A 19,081-nucleotide genomic window follows, 5' to 3' on the forward strand; every position below is an offset into this window, starting at 1 on the left:
GGCCTGTAGTCACTGGACACACCTGAAGCAATACAGGGATTGCTTCAGTTTATTTATATGTCAAATTGTCACATTTAGGCTGTTCACACCAGTATTGTTAACAAATTCAATTCAATTCAATTCAATTTTATTTATATAGCGTCTAATACAACAGAGTTGTCTCTAGACGCTTTACAGAGACCCATACCCAGAACATGACCCCCGAGCAGTTATTACATAAACAATGGCAGGTAAAAACTCCCCTAGTGGGAGAAAAACCTTAAGCCAAACAGTGGCAAGGAAAAACTCCCCTTTAGGAGGGAAGAAACCTTGAGCAGGACCAGGCTCATCAGGGGGGACCCTCCTGCCGAGGGCCAGACTGGTGGGTCAGGGACGGCAACAGCACAGCAGGCAGGTGGAAGCAGCAACGGGATGACCGGGGGTGGGGACCGCAGGCCAGCACGCAGCTCCCGAAGCTCCGGCCCAATCAGCAAGTCCCAGGTTGGGGTGCAGGGTCAGGAAAAGACTTGTGCTCCGTAATGCAAGCTACAAGCCACCCACGACCACCTGCAGGACAAAAGAGAGAAAAGGGAGGAGAAGGGGGGGCCAGCAACGGGATGACCAGGGGTGGGGACCGCAGGCCAGCACGCAGCTCCCGAAGCTCCGGCCCAATCAGCAATCCCAGGTTGGGGTGCAGGGTCGGGGAAAGACTTGTGCTCCGTAATGCAAGCTACAAGCCACCCACGACCACCTGCAGGTTCCGGTGTCCGGCAAAGGATGCTGCAACATGGACAAAAAAGAGAAAAGGGAGGAGAAGGGGGGGCCAGCACAAGAAACCACAGGAAACCACAGGAGCGACTCTGACACACTAAAGTTTACACTACCTAGAGATTTACCAACACCAGCTAGAGGTTTACTAAATACTAACTATAGGCTTTACTAAACAGAAATGTTTTAAGTTTAGTTTTAAAGGTGGAGGTGGTGTCAGCCCCCTTAACCCAGATTGGAAGTTGGTTCCATAGTAGTGGTGCCTGATAGCAGAACGCCCGCCCTCCAAATCTACATTTAGATACTCTAGGAACTACGAGTAAACCTGCACTCTGAGAACGGAGAGCTCTGAGACAAATGTACATACCTATGTGTACAGCTGAAACTGAAGGCTTCTGCTGTATATCTTTCATTAGCTGGCTCTCCTCCTCTGACTGACTGGTGCTCTGGCCCTGCTCTGGCTCTGCTATTTTGATTTCTTATTTTGGAAGAAATGCTGAATGTTCTTCTGATTTATTTTCATACAGTTAATAATCCCATAACACACGTCACTCTATGTATTGTACAATAGATAATTATGCATACATGAATGTAAACAAAATGTAACTGACGTTACTCAGGGCTAACATAACAATGTTATGTAGTAAGTTACAGATTTACAAAGGCCCCGTTTACACATAGCCGGGTATTTACAAAAACGGATATTTCCCCCTCTACGTTTTGAAAAATTCCATCGTTTACACGAGATCGTTTTCAAAATCCCTTCGTTTACACGAATCTGCATAAATAGGCTGTTAACGTCATGCCAGCCAATCAGAATCCTGGAAAAAACATCAACAAATGACACGTGACGTGTAACTTCCAGTTAAGGCTGATTTATAGTTCTGTGTTACACCTACGCAGAGCCTACGGCGTAGGGTACGCGGCGATGCACACCGTACGGCGCACATCGCCGCGTACCCTACACCGTAGGCTCTGCGTCGATTTAACGTGGGATCATAATTCAGGCTTTACTTCCAAGACGGAACGAGAGTCTTTCGTTTGGAGTGACAGAGAAGTGGAGTTACTTTTAAGTGTGACTTTAGAATATAAAACAGGTAAAATACAAGAAAATATTGACGGTGGCCAAACTAATTGTAAACACAGGTCGCACACATGACGCTGGTGACGTGTCTGTTGCATAATGTGACGTTCTGAAGCCTAAATCTCTGTTTGCCTCTGTTTAGACGCAAACGTGAAAACTGAGTTTTTGAAAATCTCCACTTTGGCCGGAGTTTTCAGAAATGATCGTTTTTGGTGACTTTGAGCTCCGTTTTCGTGTAAATGAACGGCCAAAATGCATGAAAACGCCTCTGTTTTTGCTCCGTGTAAACAGGGCCAAAGATAACTTAGCTTTAGCATCAATGACAGTCAAAACAGTGTTTGCTAATGAGATGAGATGATCACAGACTTGTGCCACTGGGGAAATTGTGGTGCCTCATAGCAGAAGGCCCGCCCTCCAAATCTACATTTAGATACTCTAGAAACTACGAGTAAAGCTGCACGCTGAGAACAGAGAGCTCTGTTAGAAACATAAAGTACTATCAGCACTAGCGGAGCAGGCGGGGGGGCAGGGGGGGCGGCCACCCCGGGCCCACTCCGAAGGGGGGGCCCCTTCCAAAGGGGGGAAAAAAAAAGTGTTCTGAATAAAATAAGGAAAGTTGGACTATATAACAATTGCGTTCATAAGGATACAGTTGTTTAAAAAATAAAAATGAAAGAAATAGTCCCTTCTCCCCGTGTGTGTCTGCCTGTCATGCACGGGTTCGTGCGCGCATGTTGTCTGTTTACTTTTAAGCCTGAATTATGGTTCCGCGTAGGGTACCGCGTAGGGTGGGCGTCGCCGCGTACCCTACGCCGTAGGCTCTGCGTTGGTGTAACGCAGAACCATTAATCAGCCTTTAGCCAGTTGTCGCATCAGAAGTAGCAGGTAAGTCATGCTGAGTTTCAGCAGGCTGATGGAAATATTTTTTGATCATTGGTAAGCTGTCATAATATTAATTATATTTCTGATAACATTGTCATATTGCTGGATATATGGCCTTTCCTTGTTTGTTGCTGTTTGACCGCCGTGTCGCTCGGTCATTGTGTTAAATACATGTCGTCGCACATTGTAGTCTGTTGTCGTGTAGGTTGAAAACATGTGTCTGAATTGTGCTACTCGGCGAATCCGACATCTATGGAAGCTCATTTCCGCCAGTAAAAGAAAAAAAAAATAAGATGAAAACTTAGCCTTAAAAATAAAAATATCCCCACGATAAGTAATGAGATAAAAAGTCGAAATTATGAGATAGAAATTATGAGTTTTTATGTCATAATTATGACTTACCGTGGGGATATTTTTATTTTTAAGGCTAAGATTTCATCTTATTTTTTTCTTTTACTGGCGGAAATGAGCTTCCATAGACATCACTGGATGTCATTTGATTTTTATCTCCAGTTTGATAGTTATATCTACGTCTGCATTAGGCTTATAATTAGGTTTGACATAATGACTGGTAAATCCCTGGTGCTGAAACCTCAAGTGATGGTTCTGACCGTGTCGCCTGCTGCTGTGGTTGTGTGTCCGAGGGCCTGATCCGTGGAATTTTTAGCGATTATGTTTTAACGGAGATGTTTAGGCCACAAGGGCCCATCTAGAATGCTTCGCCCCCCCTAGGCTGGGACCCCTGCTCCGCCCCTGACTATCAGGTCTTGCAAATATCATGGAGCTAAGCTGTTTTGGGCAAGTAATAAAATTTTGAATTGGATTTTGAATTTTGCCAATGGAGTGAAGCTAACACAGGAGAGATGTGGTCTCTCGTTGATACCTGTCAGCAATTGTGCCTATTCAGCAAATTATGGCGCTTTTACACTAGTACCTACTCAGCCCGACTCGACTCGCCTTGGCACTTTTCCACTAGGGGTCAAGGCGTGCCGAGTAGATACTTTTTCTGTACCTACTCTGCCAAGGTTCTAAGCGGGCTGAGTCGAGCTGAGTTGGCCTGCATCTGACGTCATCACACTACATGACACCGTCAGGGGTTGGGAGTCAGACATCTGAGTCAGGAGGCGGAAATTATTGAAAGAGCGACTCGTGGCTTCTTGTTCATTTTATTCGACAGGCAATGGCAGCGCAAAAGTATTTTTCGTGATCCAACTCTGAGGTGCAGATGTTCATAAACCTGGTGGCTGAGGAGAGAATTAAAAAGAGATGTAGACGTGCGATAAGCAACGACATGATCCACCAGGACCTCTGTCACTTCATAGCTGCTCGCGGCCCCCAGCTGACTTTTCAGCAGTGCCGAGACAAACAAACAAAAAAAAAGAGTCGCCGCTTGAAGCTTCTCTCAATCTCATTTTTTAACTTGATATCGAATACAAGCCACAGACCCAGCAGCACATATATAATCTCCTCCTTGTTCTACATCTTTAGTTTTGTTGTCTTCTTTGTTTAGATCACACAATCAAATACGTCACAGCAGCTTCGCTCCAACCCGCCTACTTCTGCTCCAGGTGTTGAATTATTATAAAAGAAACTTGGCCGAGTTGAGTCGAGCCGAGCTGAGTAGGTACTAGTGTAAAAGCGCCATTACTTGGACATTCTGCTGATAACACATTGCAGTAATCCAGCCTAGAAGATACAAACGTATGAATTAGTTTTCCTGCATCACTCCGCGAGATATTACAGAGATAGAAAAATGCAATTTTACAAACCTGATTAATATACGGTTTAAACAACAAATCCTGATCTAAAACAACACCAAGGCTTCTCACAGTTGCACTGGAAGCCATCGCACCACCATTTAATCTCTTCCTAAAATGCTTTGGACCAAAAATAATAACCTCTGTTTTATCGGAATTTAGAAGCAAAGAGAATATTGGACATCCAGTAGTGGATGTCCCAAAGACATGCCTGAAGTTTAGGTTCTGTGCAATTATTACATAAACAATGTCAGGTAAAAACTCCCTTATTGGGAGAAAAACCCTAAGCCAAAGAGCAGTAAGGAAAAACTACCCTTTAAAGAGGGAAGAAAACTTGAGCGGGACCAAGCTCACAAGGGAGGGGACCCGCACACACACCCTCAACACAAGGGGGCATTATCGTACAGTCCAGGTGCACCCTTCTGGGTTAAGCAGATCCAAGTTGTACATTGTTGCTTGATACGATTTTATATGACTGCAAAAACTGCACAGTGTTATCCCGCCGAAATGATTCACATTGTGAATTTTTACAGGAAAAGAGGAAAAGTACAATGACCCACGGAAAAGTCTTTTTCACTCTGCTGATACTCACAGGTAAGTAGGAGAGAGACTGAAACTGAATTTTGAATGACTGAAAGGAACACGGCAAAGTAGAATTTGAAAAAAAGAAAGCAAAAAAGTATGAATTGCATGATATTCCTTGAAATAAAAACAAATTTCACTTACGAACACAGCTTTGAAAACAACAAATACAAGCATGAGTCCTTCAGCAACCACAGCTACTCAAACAACAAATTCAGGTGCACCATCGACAACCATGACTGCTTTGATGACAACCATGGCTGCTCCAACAAAATCCAACATTGCTCCAACAAAAACAACAGAAGCTACAATAGCAAACACAGCTGCTCCAACAACTGCCAAAACTGCTTCAACAACAACCACAGCCGGTCCAACAACCACAGTAGCTCAAACTACAACTACAGCCGCTCCAACCACAACTACTGCTGCTCCGACCACAACAGTTGCTTCAACAACTACCACCGTTTCTCCAACTACAACTACAACTACTACAACAACAGCACCTGCAGCAACATCAACTACAGTTGGGGAGTGGTGGTCTAGTGGTTACAGAGGAGGGTTGGAGTCTGGAGGTCCCAGGTTCAAGCCCCTGGATTGCAATGCAGAGAAAGAATTTCCCCGTTGTGGGACTAATAAAGGAAGAAAAATCAAAAATCCAACTAAAGTTGTACCAACTGACGAAAAAAATAGAAGTTCTTACAAAAAACATTTTTTTATAAAAAATCAAAGACGCTACGACAATAACCACGAGGGCTCTCCAACTACAACTGCTCTAACTACAACCACAGCATCTGCAAGTACAACGACCATAGCTCCATCAACATCTACTGCAAAATCTACATTTACAACCACAACAGTTGCTCCAACTACAACTACAGCTACTACAACAACAGCACCTGCAGCAACATCAACTACAGTTTCTCCAACCACAAAAACAGCTGCTCCAACAACAACAGTTGCTGCAAAAGCAACCACAGTTGCTACAACTTTAGTTGTACCAAAAACAACAACCGCTCCACATTCAACTATAGCTGCTCCAACTACAACCACAGTTGCATTAACAACTACCACAGTTGCTCCAACAACTGTGGTTCCAACAATGGTTTCTCGAAAAACCACTACCCTTGTTTACAACAACCACAACTTGTCAAACAAAAACTACAACAGTTCCAATGCCAACCACCATTTCTCAGAAAAAAGAAGTTCTTACAAAAAACATTCCTCCAAAAAAAATAAAAGACGCTACGACAAAAACCACAAAGGCTCTCCAACTACAGCTGCTCTAACTACAAACACAGCCTCTGCAAGTACAACGACCATAGCTCCATCAAAATCTACAGCTACAGCCACAGCTCCAAGAGCTGCTCCAAAAACTATAAAAACTACAGTTACTCCAACTAAAACCAAGGTTGCTCGGACAACAACCACAATTGGTCCAACTACAACTACAGTTGCACCAACCACAGCAACAGTGTTTCCAACTACAATTTCAGCCGCTCCAACTTCAGCTAAAGCCGCTCCAACTTTTGCTGCTCCAACAACACCCACAGCTGCATCAAGAACAACAGTTGCTGCAACAACAATCACAGTTGCTACAACTACAACTGCAGCTGCTCAAACAACAACTACAGCTGCTTCAACTACAGTTGCTCCGATTACAACCATGGTTGCTCCGACCACAACTACAGCTGCTCAAACAACAACTACAGCTGCTCCAACAACAACCACAGCCACTCGAACTACAGTTGCACCAACAACAACCATAGCGTCTCAAACCACAACTACAGATACTCCAAAAACCACCACAGTTGCATCAAAAACAACTATAGTTGCTGCAAGAACAACCGCAGTTGGTCCAACCACAGTTACATTCACAATAACGACTGCCACTCCAATAACCACAGATGCTCCAACAAAAACTGCAGTTACTCCAACCACAACAACAGCTGCTCCAACAACTACCACAGTTGCTCCAACTACAACCACAGTTGCTCCAACTACAGTTGCTGCAACAACAACCACAGCCGCACCAAAAACAACTATAGTTGCTCCAACCGCAACAACAGCTGCACCAACTGCAACTGTTGGTCCAACAACAACCACGGTTTCTTGGACAACAACCACAATTCATCCAACTACAACAACAACCAAAGCTGCTCCAACAACAACCACAGCTGCATCAAGAACAACTACAGTTGCTGCACCAACAACAACTACAGCAACTACAACTACAGCCGCTCCAACAACAACCACAGTTGCTCCAACTACAGTTGCTGCAACAACAACCACAGCCGCTCCAAAAACAACTACAGCTGGCCTAACCACAACTGCAGCTTCTCCAACAACTACCACACTTGCAACAGCAACAACTACTGCTCCAATAACAACAGCCATTAAACCAAGACCTACAACAGCTGCACCAACCACAACCACAGTTGCTGCAACTACGACCAAAGCTGCTCTAGCTACAACCAAAGTTTCTCCGACGACAATCACTGATGCTGGAACAACAACCACAGATGCACCAACAACAACCACATGTCCGCTGACTACAACCACTAAAACGGCTGCCTGGTATACAACCACAGGTGATCAAACATCAACCACCATTGCTCCAACAACAACAACCACAGAAGCTCCAACAACTACTACAGTTGCTCCAACAATGGCGATTCCCCCCACAACAACCACAGCTGTTCCAAAAACAACAGTTGTTCCAACAACGATGGTTGCTCGACAAACAACTACCATTGTTTACAACAACCAAAGCTTGTCAAACAACTACAATAGTTCCAATGCAAACCGCCATTTCTGGGGCAAAAAGAAGATGAAGTCCTATAAAAAATATCCTTCCCAAAAAAATAAAAGACGTTACGACAAAAACCACAAAGGCTCTAAGAAAACTACAACTGCTCCAACTACAACTACTGTTGCTCAAACAAAAACCACAGCTGCACCAACAACAACCACAGCTGCATCAATAACAACTACAGTTGCTCAATCAATGACTACAGCCGCTACAACAACAACTACAGCTGCTGCAACTACAACTACAGTTGCTCCGACTACAACTACAGTTGCTCAATCAACAACTACAGCTGCTACAACAACAAATACAGCTGATGCAACAACTACAGCTTCACGAATAACAGCTACAGCTGCACAAACAACAACCACAGCTGCATCAATAACAAACACAGTTGCATCAATAACAACTACAGCTGCACCAACAACTACCACAGCTGCACCATCCACAACCACAGTTGCTGCAACTACAACCAAAGTTTCTCCGACAACAATCACTGATGCTGGAACAACAACCACAGATGCACCAACAACAACCACACGTCCGCCGACTACAACCACCATTGCTCCACTGACAACAGAAATGCTCACAACAAACACGGCTGCCTGGTATACAACCATAGGTGATCAAACATCAACCACTATTGCTCCAACAACAACAACCACAAAAGCTCCAACAACTACTACAGTTGCTCCAACAATGATGATTCCCCCAACAACAACCACAGCTGTTCCAAAAACAAAAGTTGTTCCAACAACGATGGTTGCTCAACAAACAACTACCTTTGTTTACAACAACCAAAGCTTGACAAGCAACTATAACAGTTCCAATGGAAACCACCATTTCCGCGGCGAAAAGAAGATGAAGTCCTACAAAAAAATTCCTTCCAAAAAAAATAAAAGAAGTTACAACAAAAACCCCAAAGGCTCTAAGACAACTACAAATGCTTCAACTACAACTACTGTTGCTCAAACAAAAATCACAGCTGCACCAACAAAAACCACGGCTGCACCAATAACAACTACAGCTGCACCAAAAACTACCACAGTTGCTCCAACAACAACTACAACTACTCCGATAACAACTACAGCTGCTCCAACTACAACTGCTCTGACTACAACTACGGTTGCTCCCACTACAACTACAGCTGCTCCAACTACAGTTGCTCCAACTCCAACTGCAGCTGCTCAAACAACAACCAAAGATGCATCAATAACACCTACAGTTGCTCCAACAAAAACTACAGGTGCTACAACAACAGCTACAGCTGCTGAAACAACTATGGCTACTCCAACAACTACCACTGCTGCTGCAACTACAACTGCAATTGCTAAAACAACAACCACAGCTGCACCAATAACAACTACTGCTGCACCAACAACTACCACAGTCACTCCAACTACATCTGCAGCTGCTCAAACTACAACCACGGTTGCTCCGACAACAACTACAGCTGCACGAATAACAGCTACAGCTGCACCAACAACTACCACTGTTGCTCCAACTGCAACTGCAGCTGCTCAAACGACAACTACAGCTGCTCCAACTACAACTACAGTTGCTCCGAATACAACCACGGTTGCTCTGACAACAACTACAGCTGCTGCAATAACAACCACTGCTTCAACAATAACAACTACAGTTGCTCCAACAACAACTACAGCTGCTCCAACTACAACTACAGTTGCTCCGACTACAACTACTGTTGCTCAAACAACAACCACAGATGCACCAACAACAACCACAGCTGCATCAATAACAACTACACTTGCTGCAAAAACAACTACAGCTGCTGCAACAACCGCAGCTTCACGAATAACGGCTACAGCTGCACCAACAACTACCACTGTTGCTACAACTGCAACTGCAGCTGCTCAAACAACAACACCAGTTGGTCCGACTACAACTACTGTTGCTCAAACAACTACAGCTGCTACAACAACAACTACAACTGCTGCAACAATAACAACTACAATTGCTCCAAAAACAACTACAGCTTCTCCAACAACCACAGCTGCACGAATAACAGCTACAGCTGCACCAACAACTACCACTGTTGCACGAACTGCAACTGCAGCTGCTCAAACAACAACTACAGCTGCTCCAACTACAACTACAGTTGCTCCGACTACAACCACGGTTGCTCCGACAACAACTACAGCTGCTACAACAACAACTACAGCTGCTGAAACAACAACCACTGCTGTAATAATAATCACTACACTGGCTCCAAAAACAACTACAGCTGGTCCAACTACAACTACAGTTGCTCCGACTACTACAACAGTTGCTCAAACAACAACCACAGATGCTACAACAAAAACTACAGCTGCTCCAACTACAACTACAGCTGCTACAACAACAACCACTGCTGCAACAATAACAACTACAGTTGCTCAAACAACAACCACAGATGCACCAACAACAACCACAGCTGCATCACTAACAACTACAGTTGCTGCAATAACAACTACAGTTGCTCAAACAACAACTACAGCTGGTCCAACTACAACTACAGGTGCTCCGACTACAACTACAATTGCTCAAACAACAACCACAGATGCACCAACAACAACCACAGCTGCATCACTAACAACTACAGTTGCTGCAACAACAACTACAGCTGCTACAAGAACAACTACAGTTGCTCCAACAACAACTACATCTGGTCCAACTACAACTACAGATGCTCCGACTACATCCAAGGTTGCTCCGACAACAACTACAGTTGCTCCAACAACAACTACAGCTGGTGCAACTACAACTACAGTTGCTCCGACTACAACCACGGTTGTTCCGACAACAACTACAGCTGCTACAACAACAACTACAGCTGCTGAAACAACAACCACTGCTGCAACAATAACAACTACAGTTGCTCCAACAACAACTACAGCTGGTCCAACTACAACTACAGTTGCTCTGACTACAACCACGGTTGCTCCGACAACAACTACAGCTGCTACAACAACAACTACAGCTGGTCCAACTACAACTACAGTTGCTCCGACTACAACCACGGTTGCTCCGACAACAACTACAGCTGCTACAAAAACAACTACAGCTGCTGAAACAACAACCACTGCTGCAGCAATAACAACTACAGTTGCTCCAACAACAACTACATCTGGACCAACTACAACTAAAGTTGCTCCGACTACAACCACGGTTGCTCCAACAACGACTACAGCTGCCACAACAACTACAGCTGCTCCAACTACAACTACAGCTGCTACAACAACAACCACTGCTGCAACAATAACAACTACAGTTGCTCAAACAACAACCACAGATGCACCAACAACAACCACAGCTGCATCACTAACAACTACAGTTGCTGCAATAACAACTACAGTTGCTCCAACAACAACTACAGCAGGTCCAACTACAACTACAGGTGCTCCGACTACAACTACAATTGCTCAAACAACAACCACAGATGCACCAACAACAACCACAGCTGCATCACTAACAACTACAGTTGCTGCAACAACAACTACAGCTGCTACAAGAACAACTACAGTTGCTCCAACAACAACTACATCTGGTCCAACTACAACTACAGATGCTCCGACTACATCCAAGGTTGCTCCGACAACAACTACAGTTGCTCCAACAACAACTACAGCTGGTCCAACTACAACTACAGTTGCTCCGACTACAGCCACGGTTGCTCCGACAACGACTACAGCTGCTACAACAACAACTACAGCTGCTGAAACAACAACCACTGCTGCAACCATAACAACTACAGTTGCTCCAACAACTACATCTGTTCCAACTACAACTACAGATGCTCTGACTACATCCACAGTTGCTCCGACAACAACTACAGCTGCTGAAACAACAACCACTGCTGCAACAATAACAACTACAGTTGCTCCAACAACAACTACAGCTGGTGCAACTACAACTACAGTTGCTCCGACTACAACCACGGTTGTTCCGACAACAACTACAGCTGCTACAACAACAACTACAGCTGCTGAAACAACAACCACTGCTGCAACAATAACAACTACAGTTGCTGCAACAACAGCCACAGCTGCACAAATAACAGCTACAGCTACACCAACAACTACCACTGTTGCTCCAACTGCAACTACAGCTGGTACAACTACAACAACAGTTGCTCCGACTACAACTACAGTTGCTCAAACAACAACCACAGATGCACCAACAACAACCACAGCTGCATCACTAACAACTACAGTTGCTGCAATAACAACTACAGTTGCTCCAACAACAACTACAGTTGGTCCAACTACAACTACAGTTGCTCCGTCTACAACCACAGTTGCTCCGACAACAACTACAGCTGCTACAACAACAACTACAGCTGCTGAAACAACAACCACTGCTGCAACAGTAACAACTACAGTTGCTCCAACAACAACTACATCTGGTCCAACTACAACTACAGATGCTCCGACTACATCCACGATTGCTCCTACAACAACTACAGTTGCTCCAACAACAACTACAGCCGGTCCAACTACAACTACAGTTGCTCCGACTACAACCATGGTTGCTCCGACAACAACTACAGCTGCTATAACAACAACTACAGCTGCTGAAGCAACAACGACTGCTGCAACAATAACAACTACAGTTGCTCCAACAACAACTACAGCTGGTCCAACGACAACTACAGATGCTCCGACTACATCCACGGTTGCTCCGACAACAACTACAGCTGCTGAAACAACAACCACTGTTGCAACAATAACAACTACAGTTGCTCCAACAACAACTACAGCTGGTCCAACTACAACTACAGTTGCTCCGACTACAACCACGGTTGCTCCGACAACAACTACAGCTGCTACAACAACAACCACTGCTGCAACAATAACAACTACAGTTGCTCCAACAACAACTACAGCTGCTCCAACTACAACTACAGTTGCTCCGACTACAACTACAGTTGCTCAAACAACAACCACAGATGCACCAACAACAACCACAGCTGCATCACTAACAACTACAGTTGCTGCAATAACAACTACAGTTGCTCCAACAACAACTACAGTTGGTCCAACTACAACTACAGTTGCTCCGACTACAACCATGGTTGCTCCGACAACAACTACAGCTGCTACAACAACAACTACAGCTGCTGAAACAACAACCACTGCTGCAACAATAACAACTACAGTTGCTCCAACAACAACTACAGCTGGTCCAACGACAACTACAGATGCTCCGACTACATCCACGGTTGCTCCGACAACAACTACAGCTGCTGAAACAACAACCACTGTTGCAACAATAACAACTACAGTTGCTCCAACAACAACTACAGCTGGTCCAACTACAACTACAGTTGCTCCGACTACAACCACGGTTGCTCCGACAACAACTACAGCTGCTACAACAACAACCACTGCTGCAACAATAACAACTACAGTTGCTCCAACAACAACTACAGCTGCTCCAACTACAACTACAGTTGCTCCGACTACAACTACAGTTGCTCAAACAACAACCACAGATGCACCAACAACAACCACAGCTGCATCACTAACAACTACAGTTGCTGCAATAACAACTACAGTTGCTCCAACAACAACTACAGTTGGTCCAACTACAACTACAGTTGCTCCGTCTACAACCACAGTTGCTCCGACAACAACTACAGCTGCTACAACAACAACTACAGCTGCTGAAACAACAACCACTGCTGCAACAGTAACAACTACAGTTGCTCCAACAACAACTACATCTGGTCCAACTACAACTACAGATGCTCCGACTACATCCACGATTGCTCCTACAACAACTACAGTTGCTCCAACAACAACTACAGCCGGTCCAACTACAACTACAGTTGCTCCGACTACAACCATGGTTGCTCCGACAACAACTACAGCTACTATAACAACAACTACAGCTGCTGAAGCAACAACCACTGCTGCAACAATAACAACTACAGTTGCTCCAACAACAACTACAGCTGGTCCAACGACAACTACAGATGCTCCGACTACATCCACGGTTGCTCCGACAACAACTACAGCTGCTGCAAAAACAACTACAGCTGCTGAAGCAACAACCACTGTTGCAACAATAACAACTACAGTTGCTCCAACAACAACTACAGCTGGTCCAACTACAACTACAGTTGCTCCGACTACAACCACGGTTGCTCCGACAACAACTACAGCTGCTACAACAACAACCACTGCTGCAACAATAACAACTACAGTTGCTCCAACAACAACTACAGCTGCTCCAACTACAACTACAGTTGCTCCGACTACAACTACAGTTGCTCAAACAACAACCACAGATGCACCAACAACAACCACAGCTGCATCACTAACAACTACAGTTGCTGCAATAACAACTACAGTTGCTCCAACAACAACTACAGTTGGTCCAACTACAACTACAGTTGCTCCGTCTACAACCACAGTTGCTCCGACAACAACTACAGCTGCTACAACAACAACTACAGCTGCTGAAACAACAACCACTGCTGCAACAATAACAACTACAGTTGCTCCAACAACAACTACAGCTGCTCCAACTACAACTACAGTTGCTCCGACTACAACTACAGTTGCTCAAACAACAACCACAGATGCACCAACAACAACCACAGCTGCATCACTAACAACTACAGTTGCTGCAATAACAACTACAGTTGCTCCAACAACAACTACAGTTGGTCCAACTACAACTACAGTTGCTCCGTCTACAACCACAGTTGCTCCGACAACAACTACAGCTGCTACAACAACAACTACAGCTGCTGAAACAACAACCACTGCTGCAACAATAACAACTACAGTTGCTCCAACAACAACTACAGCTGCTCCAACTACAACTACAGTTGCTCCGACTACAACTACAGTTGCTCAAACAACAACCACAGATGCACCAACAACAACCACAGCTGCATCACTAACAACTACAGTTGCTGCAATAACAACTACAGTTGCTCCAACAACAACTACATCTGGTCCAACTACAACTACAGATGCTCCGACTACATCCACGATTGCTCCTACAACAACTACAGTTGCTCCAACAAAAACTACAGCCGGTCCAACTACAACTACAGTTGCTCCGACTACAACCACGGTTGCTCCGACAACAACTACAGCTGCTATAACAACAACTACAGCTGCTGAAGCAACAACCACTGCTGCAACAATAACAACTACAGTTGCTCTAACAACAACTACAGCTGGTCCAACTACAACTACAGTTGCTCCGACTACAACCACGGTTGCTCCGACAACAACTACAGCTGCTGAAACAACAACCACTGCTGCAACAATAACAACTACAGTTGCTCCAACAACAACTACATCTGGTCCAACGACAACTACAGATGCTCCGACTACATCCACGGTTGCTCCGACAACAACTACAGCTGCTACAAAAACAACTACAGCTGCTCCAACTACAACTACAGTTGCTCCGACTACAACCACGGTTGCTCCGACAACAACTACAGCTGCTACAACATCAACTACAGCTGCTGAAACAACAACCACTGCTGCAACAATAACAACTACAGTTGCTCCAACAACAACTACAGCTGGTCCAACTACAACTAAAGTTGCTCCGACTACAACCACGGTTGCTCCAACAACGACTACAGCTGCTACAACAACAACTACAGCTGCTGAAACAACAACCACTGCTGCAACAATAACAACTACAGTTGCTCCAACAACAACTACAGCTGGTCCAACTACAACTACAGTTGCTCCGACTACAACAAAGGTTGCTCCAACAACGACTACAGCTGCTGCTACAACAACAACTACAGCTACTGAAACAACAACCACTGCTGCAACAACAACAACTACATCTGGTCCAACTACAACTACAGATGCTCCGACTACATCCAAGGTTGCTCCGACAACAACTACAGTTGCTCCAACAACAACTACAGCTGCTGAAACAACAACCACTGCTGCAACAACAACAACTACATCTGGTCCAACTACAACTACAGATGCTCTGACTACATCCAAGGTTGCTCCGACAACAACTACAGTTGCTCCAACAACAACTACAGCTGGTCCAACTACAACTACAGATGCTCCGACTACATCCACGGTTGCTCCGACAACAACTACAGCTGCTACAAAAACAACTTCAGCTGCTCCAACTACAACTACAGTTGCTCCGACTACAACCACGGTTGCTCCGACAACAACTACAGCTGCTACAACATCAACTACAGCTGCTGAAACAACAACCACTGCTGCAACAATAACAACTACAGTTGCTCCAACAACAACTACAGCTGGTCCAACTACAACTAAAGTTGCTCCGACTACAACCACGGTTGCTCCGACAACAACTACAGCTGCTACAACAACAACTACAGCTGCTGACACAACCACTGCTGCAACAATAACAACTACAGTTGCTCCAACAACAACTACAGCTGGTCCAACTACAACTACAGTTGCTCCGACTACAACCACGGTTGCTCCGACAACCACCACAGCTGCTACAACAACAACTACAGCTGCTGAAACAACAACCACTGCTGCATCAACAACAACTACAGTTGCTCCAACAACAACTACATCTGGTCCAACTACAACTACAGATGCTCCGACTACATCCAAGGTTGCTCCGACAACAACTACAGTTGCTCCAACAACAACTACAGCTGGTCCAACTACAACTACAGTTGCTCCGACTACAACCACGGTTGCTCCGACAACAACTACAGCTGCTACAACAACAACTACAGCTGCTGAAACAACAACCACTGCTGCAACATTAACAACTACAGTTGCTCCAACAACAACTACATCTGGTCCAACTACAACTACAGATGCTCCGACTACATCCACGGCTGCTCCGACAACAACTACAGCTGCTACAACAACAACTACAGTTGCTCCAACTACAACTACAGTTGCTGAAACAACAACCACTGCTGCAACAATAACAACTACAGTTGCTCCAACAACAACTACAGCTGGTCCAACTACAACTACAGTTTCTACGACTACAATCACGGTTGCTCCGACAACAACTACGGCTGCTGCAACAACAACCACTGCTGCAACAACAACCACTGCTGAAACAATAACAACTACAGTTGCTCCAACAACAACTACAGTTGCTCCCACTACAACCACGGTTGCTCCGACAACAACAACAGCTGCTACAACAACTACAGCTGCTGAAACAACATCCACTGCTGCAACAATAACAACTACAGTTGCTCCAACAACAACTACATCTGGTCCAACTACAACTACAGATGCTCCGACTACATCCACGGCTGCTCCGACAACAACTACAGCTGCTACAACAACAACTACAGTTGCTCCAACTACAACTACAGTTGCTGAAACAACAACCACTGCTGCAACAATAACAACTACAGTTGCTCCAACAACAACTACATCTGGTCCAACGACAACTACAGATGCTCCGACTACATCCACGGTTGCTCCGACAACAACTACAGCTGCTACAAAAACAACTACAGCTGCTCCAACTACAACTACAGTTGCTCCGACTACAACCACGGTTGCTCCGACAACAACTACAGCTGCTACAACAACAACTACAGCTGCTGAAACAACAACCACTGCTGCAACAACAGCCACAGCTGCACAAATAATAGCTACAGCTACACCAACAACTACCACTGTTGCTCCAACTGCAACTGCAGCTGGTCCAACTACAACTACATTTGCTCCGACTACAACTACAGTTGCTCAAACAACAATCACAGATGCACCAACAACAACCACAGCTGCATCAACAACAACCACAGCTGCAACAATAACAACTACAGTTGCTCCAACAACAACTACAGCTGCTCCTACTACAACTACAGTTGCTCCGACTACAACCACGGTTGCTCCGACAACAACTACAGCTGCTACAACAACTACAGCTACTGAAACAACAACCACTGCTGCAACAATAACAACTACAGTTACTCCAACAAAAACTACAGCTGGTACAACTACAACAACAGTTGCTCCGACTACAACTACAGTTGCTCAAACAACAACCACAGATGCACCAAAAACAACCACAGCTGCATCACTAACAACTACAGTTGCTGCAATAACAACTACAGTTGCTCCAACAACAACTACAGCTGGTCCAACTACAACTACAGTTGCTCCGTCTACAACCACAGTTGCTCCGACAACAACTACAGCTGCTGCTACAACAACAACTACAGCTGCTGAAACAACAACCACTCCTGCAACAGTAACAACTACAGTTGCTCCAACAACAACTACATCTGGTCCAACTACAACTACAGATGCTCCGACTACATCCACGATTGCTCCTACAACAACTACAGTTGCTCCAACAACAACTACAGCCGGTCCAACTACAACTACAGTTGCTCCGACTACAACCACGGTTGCTCCGACAACAACTACAGCTGCTATAACAACAACTACAGCTGCTGAAGCAACAACCACTCCTGCAACAATAACAACTACAGTTGCTCCAACAACAACTACAGCTGCTCCAACTACAACTACAGTTGCTCCGACTACAACCACGGTTGCTCCGACAACAACTACAGCTGCTACAACAACAACTACAGCTGCTGAAACAACCACTGCTGCAACAATAACAACTACAGTTGCTCCAACAACAACTACAGCTGGTCCAACTACAACTACAGATGCTCCGACTACATCCACGGTTGCTCCGACAATAACTACAGTTGCTCCAACAACAACTACAGCTGGTCCAACTACAACTACAGTTGCTCCGACTACAACCACGGTTGCTCCGACAACAACTACAGCTGCTACAACAACAACTACAGCTGCTGAAACAACAACCACTGCTGCAACATTAACAACTACAGTTGTTCCAACAACAACTACATCTGGTCCAACTACAACTACAGATGCTCCGACTACATCCACGGTTGCTCCGACAACAACTACAGCTGCTACAACAACAATTACAGCTGCTCCAACTACAACTACAGTTGCTGAAACAACAACCACTGCTGCAACAATAACAACTACAGTTGCTCCAACAACAACTACAGCTGGTCCAACTACAACTACAGTTGCTACGACTACAATCACGGTTGCTCCGACAACAACTACAGCTGCTGCAACAACAACCACTGCTGCAACAACAACCACTGCTGAAACAATAACAACTACAGTTGCTCCAACAACAACTACAGCTGCTCCAAGTACAACTACAGTTGCTCCGACTACAACTACAGCTGCTGAAACA

General features: G+C 44.9%; 1 protein-coding gene across 1 annotated transcript; it reads left to right on the forward strand.

Moving 5' to 3' along the window:
• Positions 1-10,642: 10,642 nt before the first annotated feature.
• Positions 10,643-17,413, forward strand: LOC133420507 (mucin-5AC-like; the record flags this gene model as incomplete). Its single annotated transcript, XM_061710201.1, has 3 exons — positions 10,643-11,101; positions 16,370-17,087; positions 17,148-17,413. Coding segments are annotated over 3 exons (1,443 nt in total), but the record flags the coding sequence as incomplete, so codon positions are not given.
• Between the last annotated feature and the right edge of the window lie 1,668 nt (positions 17,414-19,081).

The sequence above is a fragment of the Cololabis saira genome, chromosome 20, assembly GCF_033807715.1.
Source record: "Cololabis saira isolate AMF1-May2022 chromosome 20, fColSai1.1, whole genome shotgun sequence".
Lineage (NCBI taxonomy): Eukaryota > Metazoa > Chordata > Actinopteri > Beloniformes > Belonidae > Cololabis > Cololabis saira.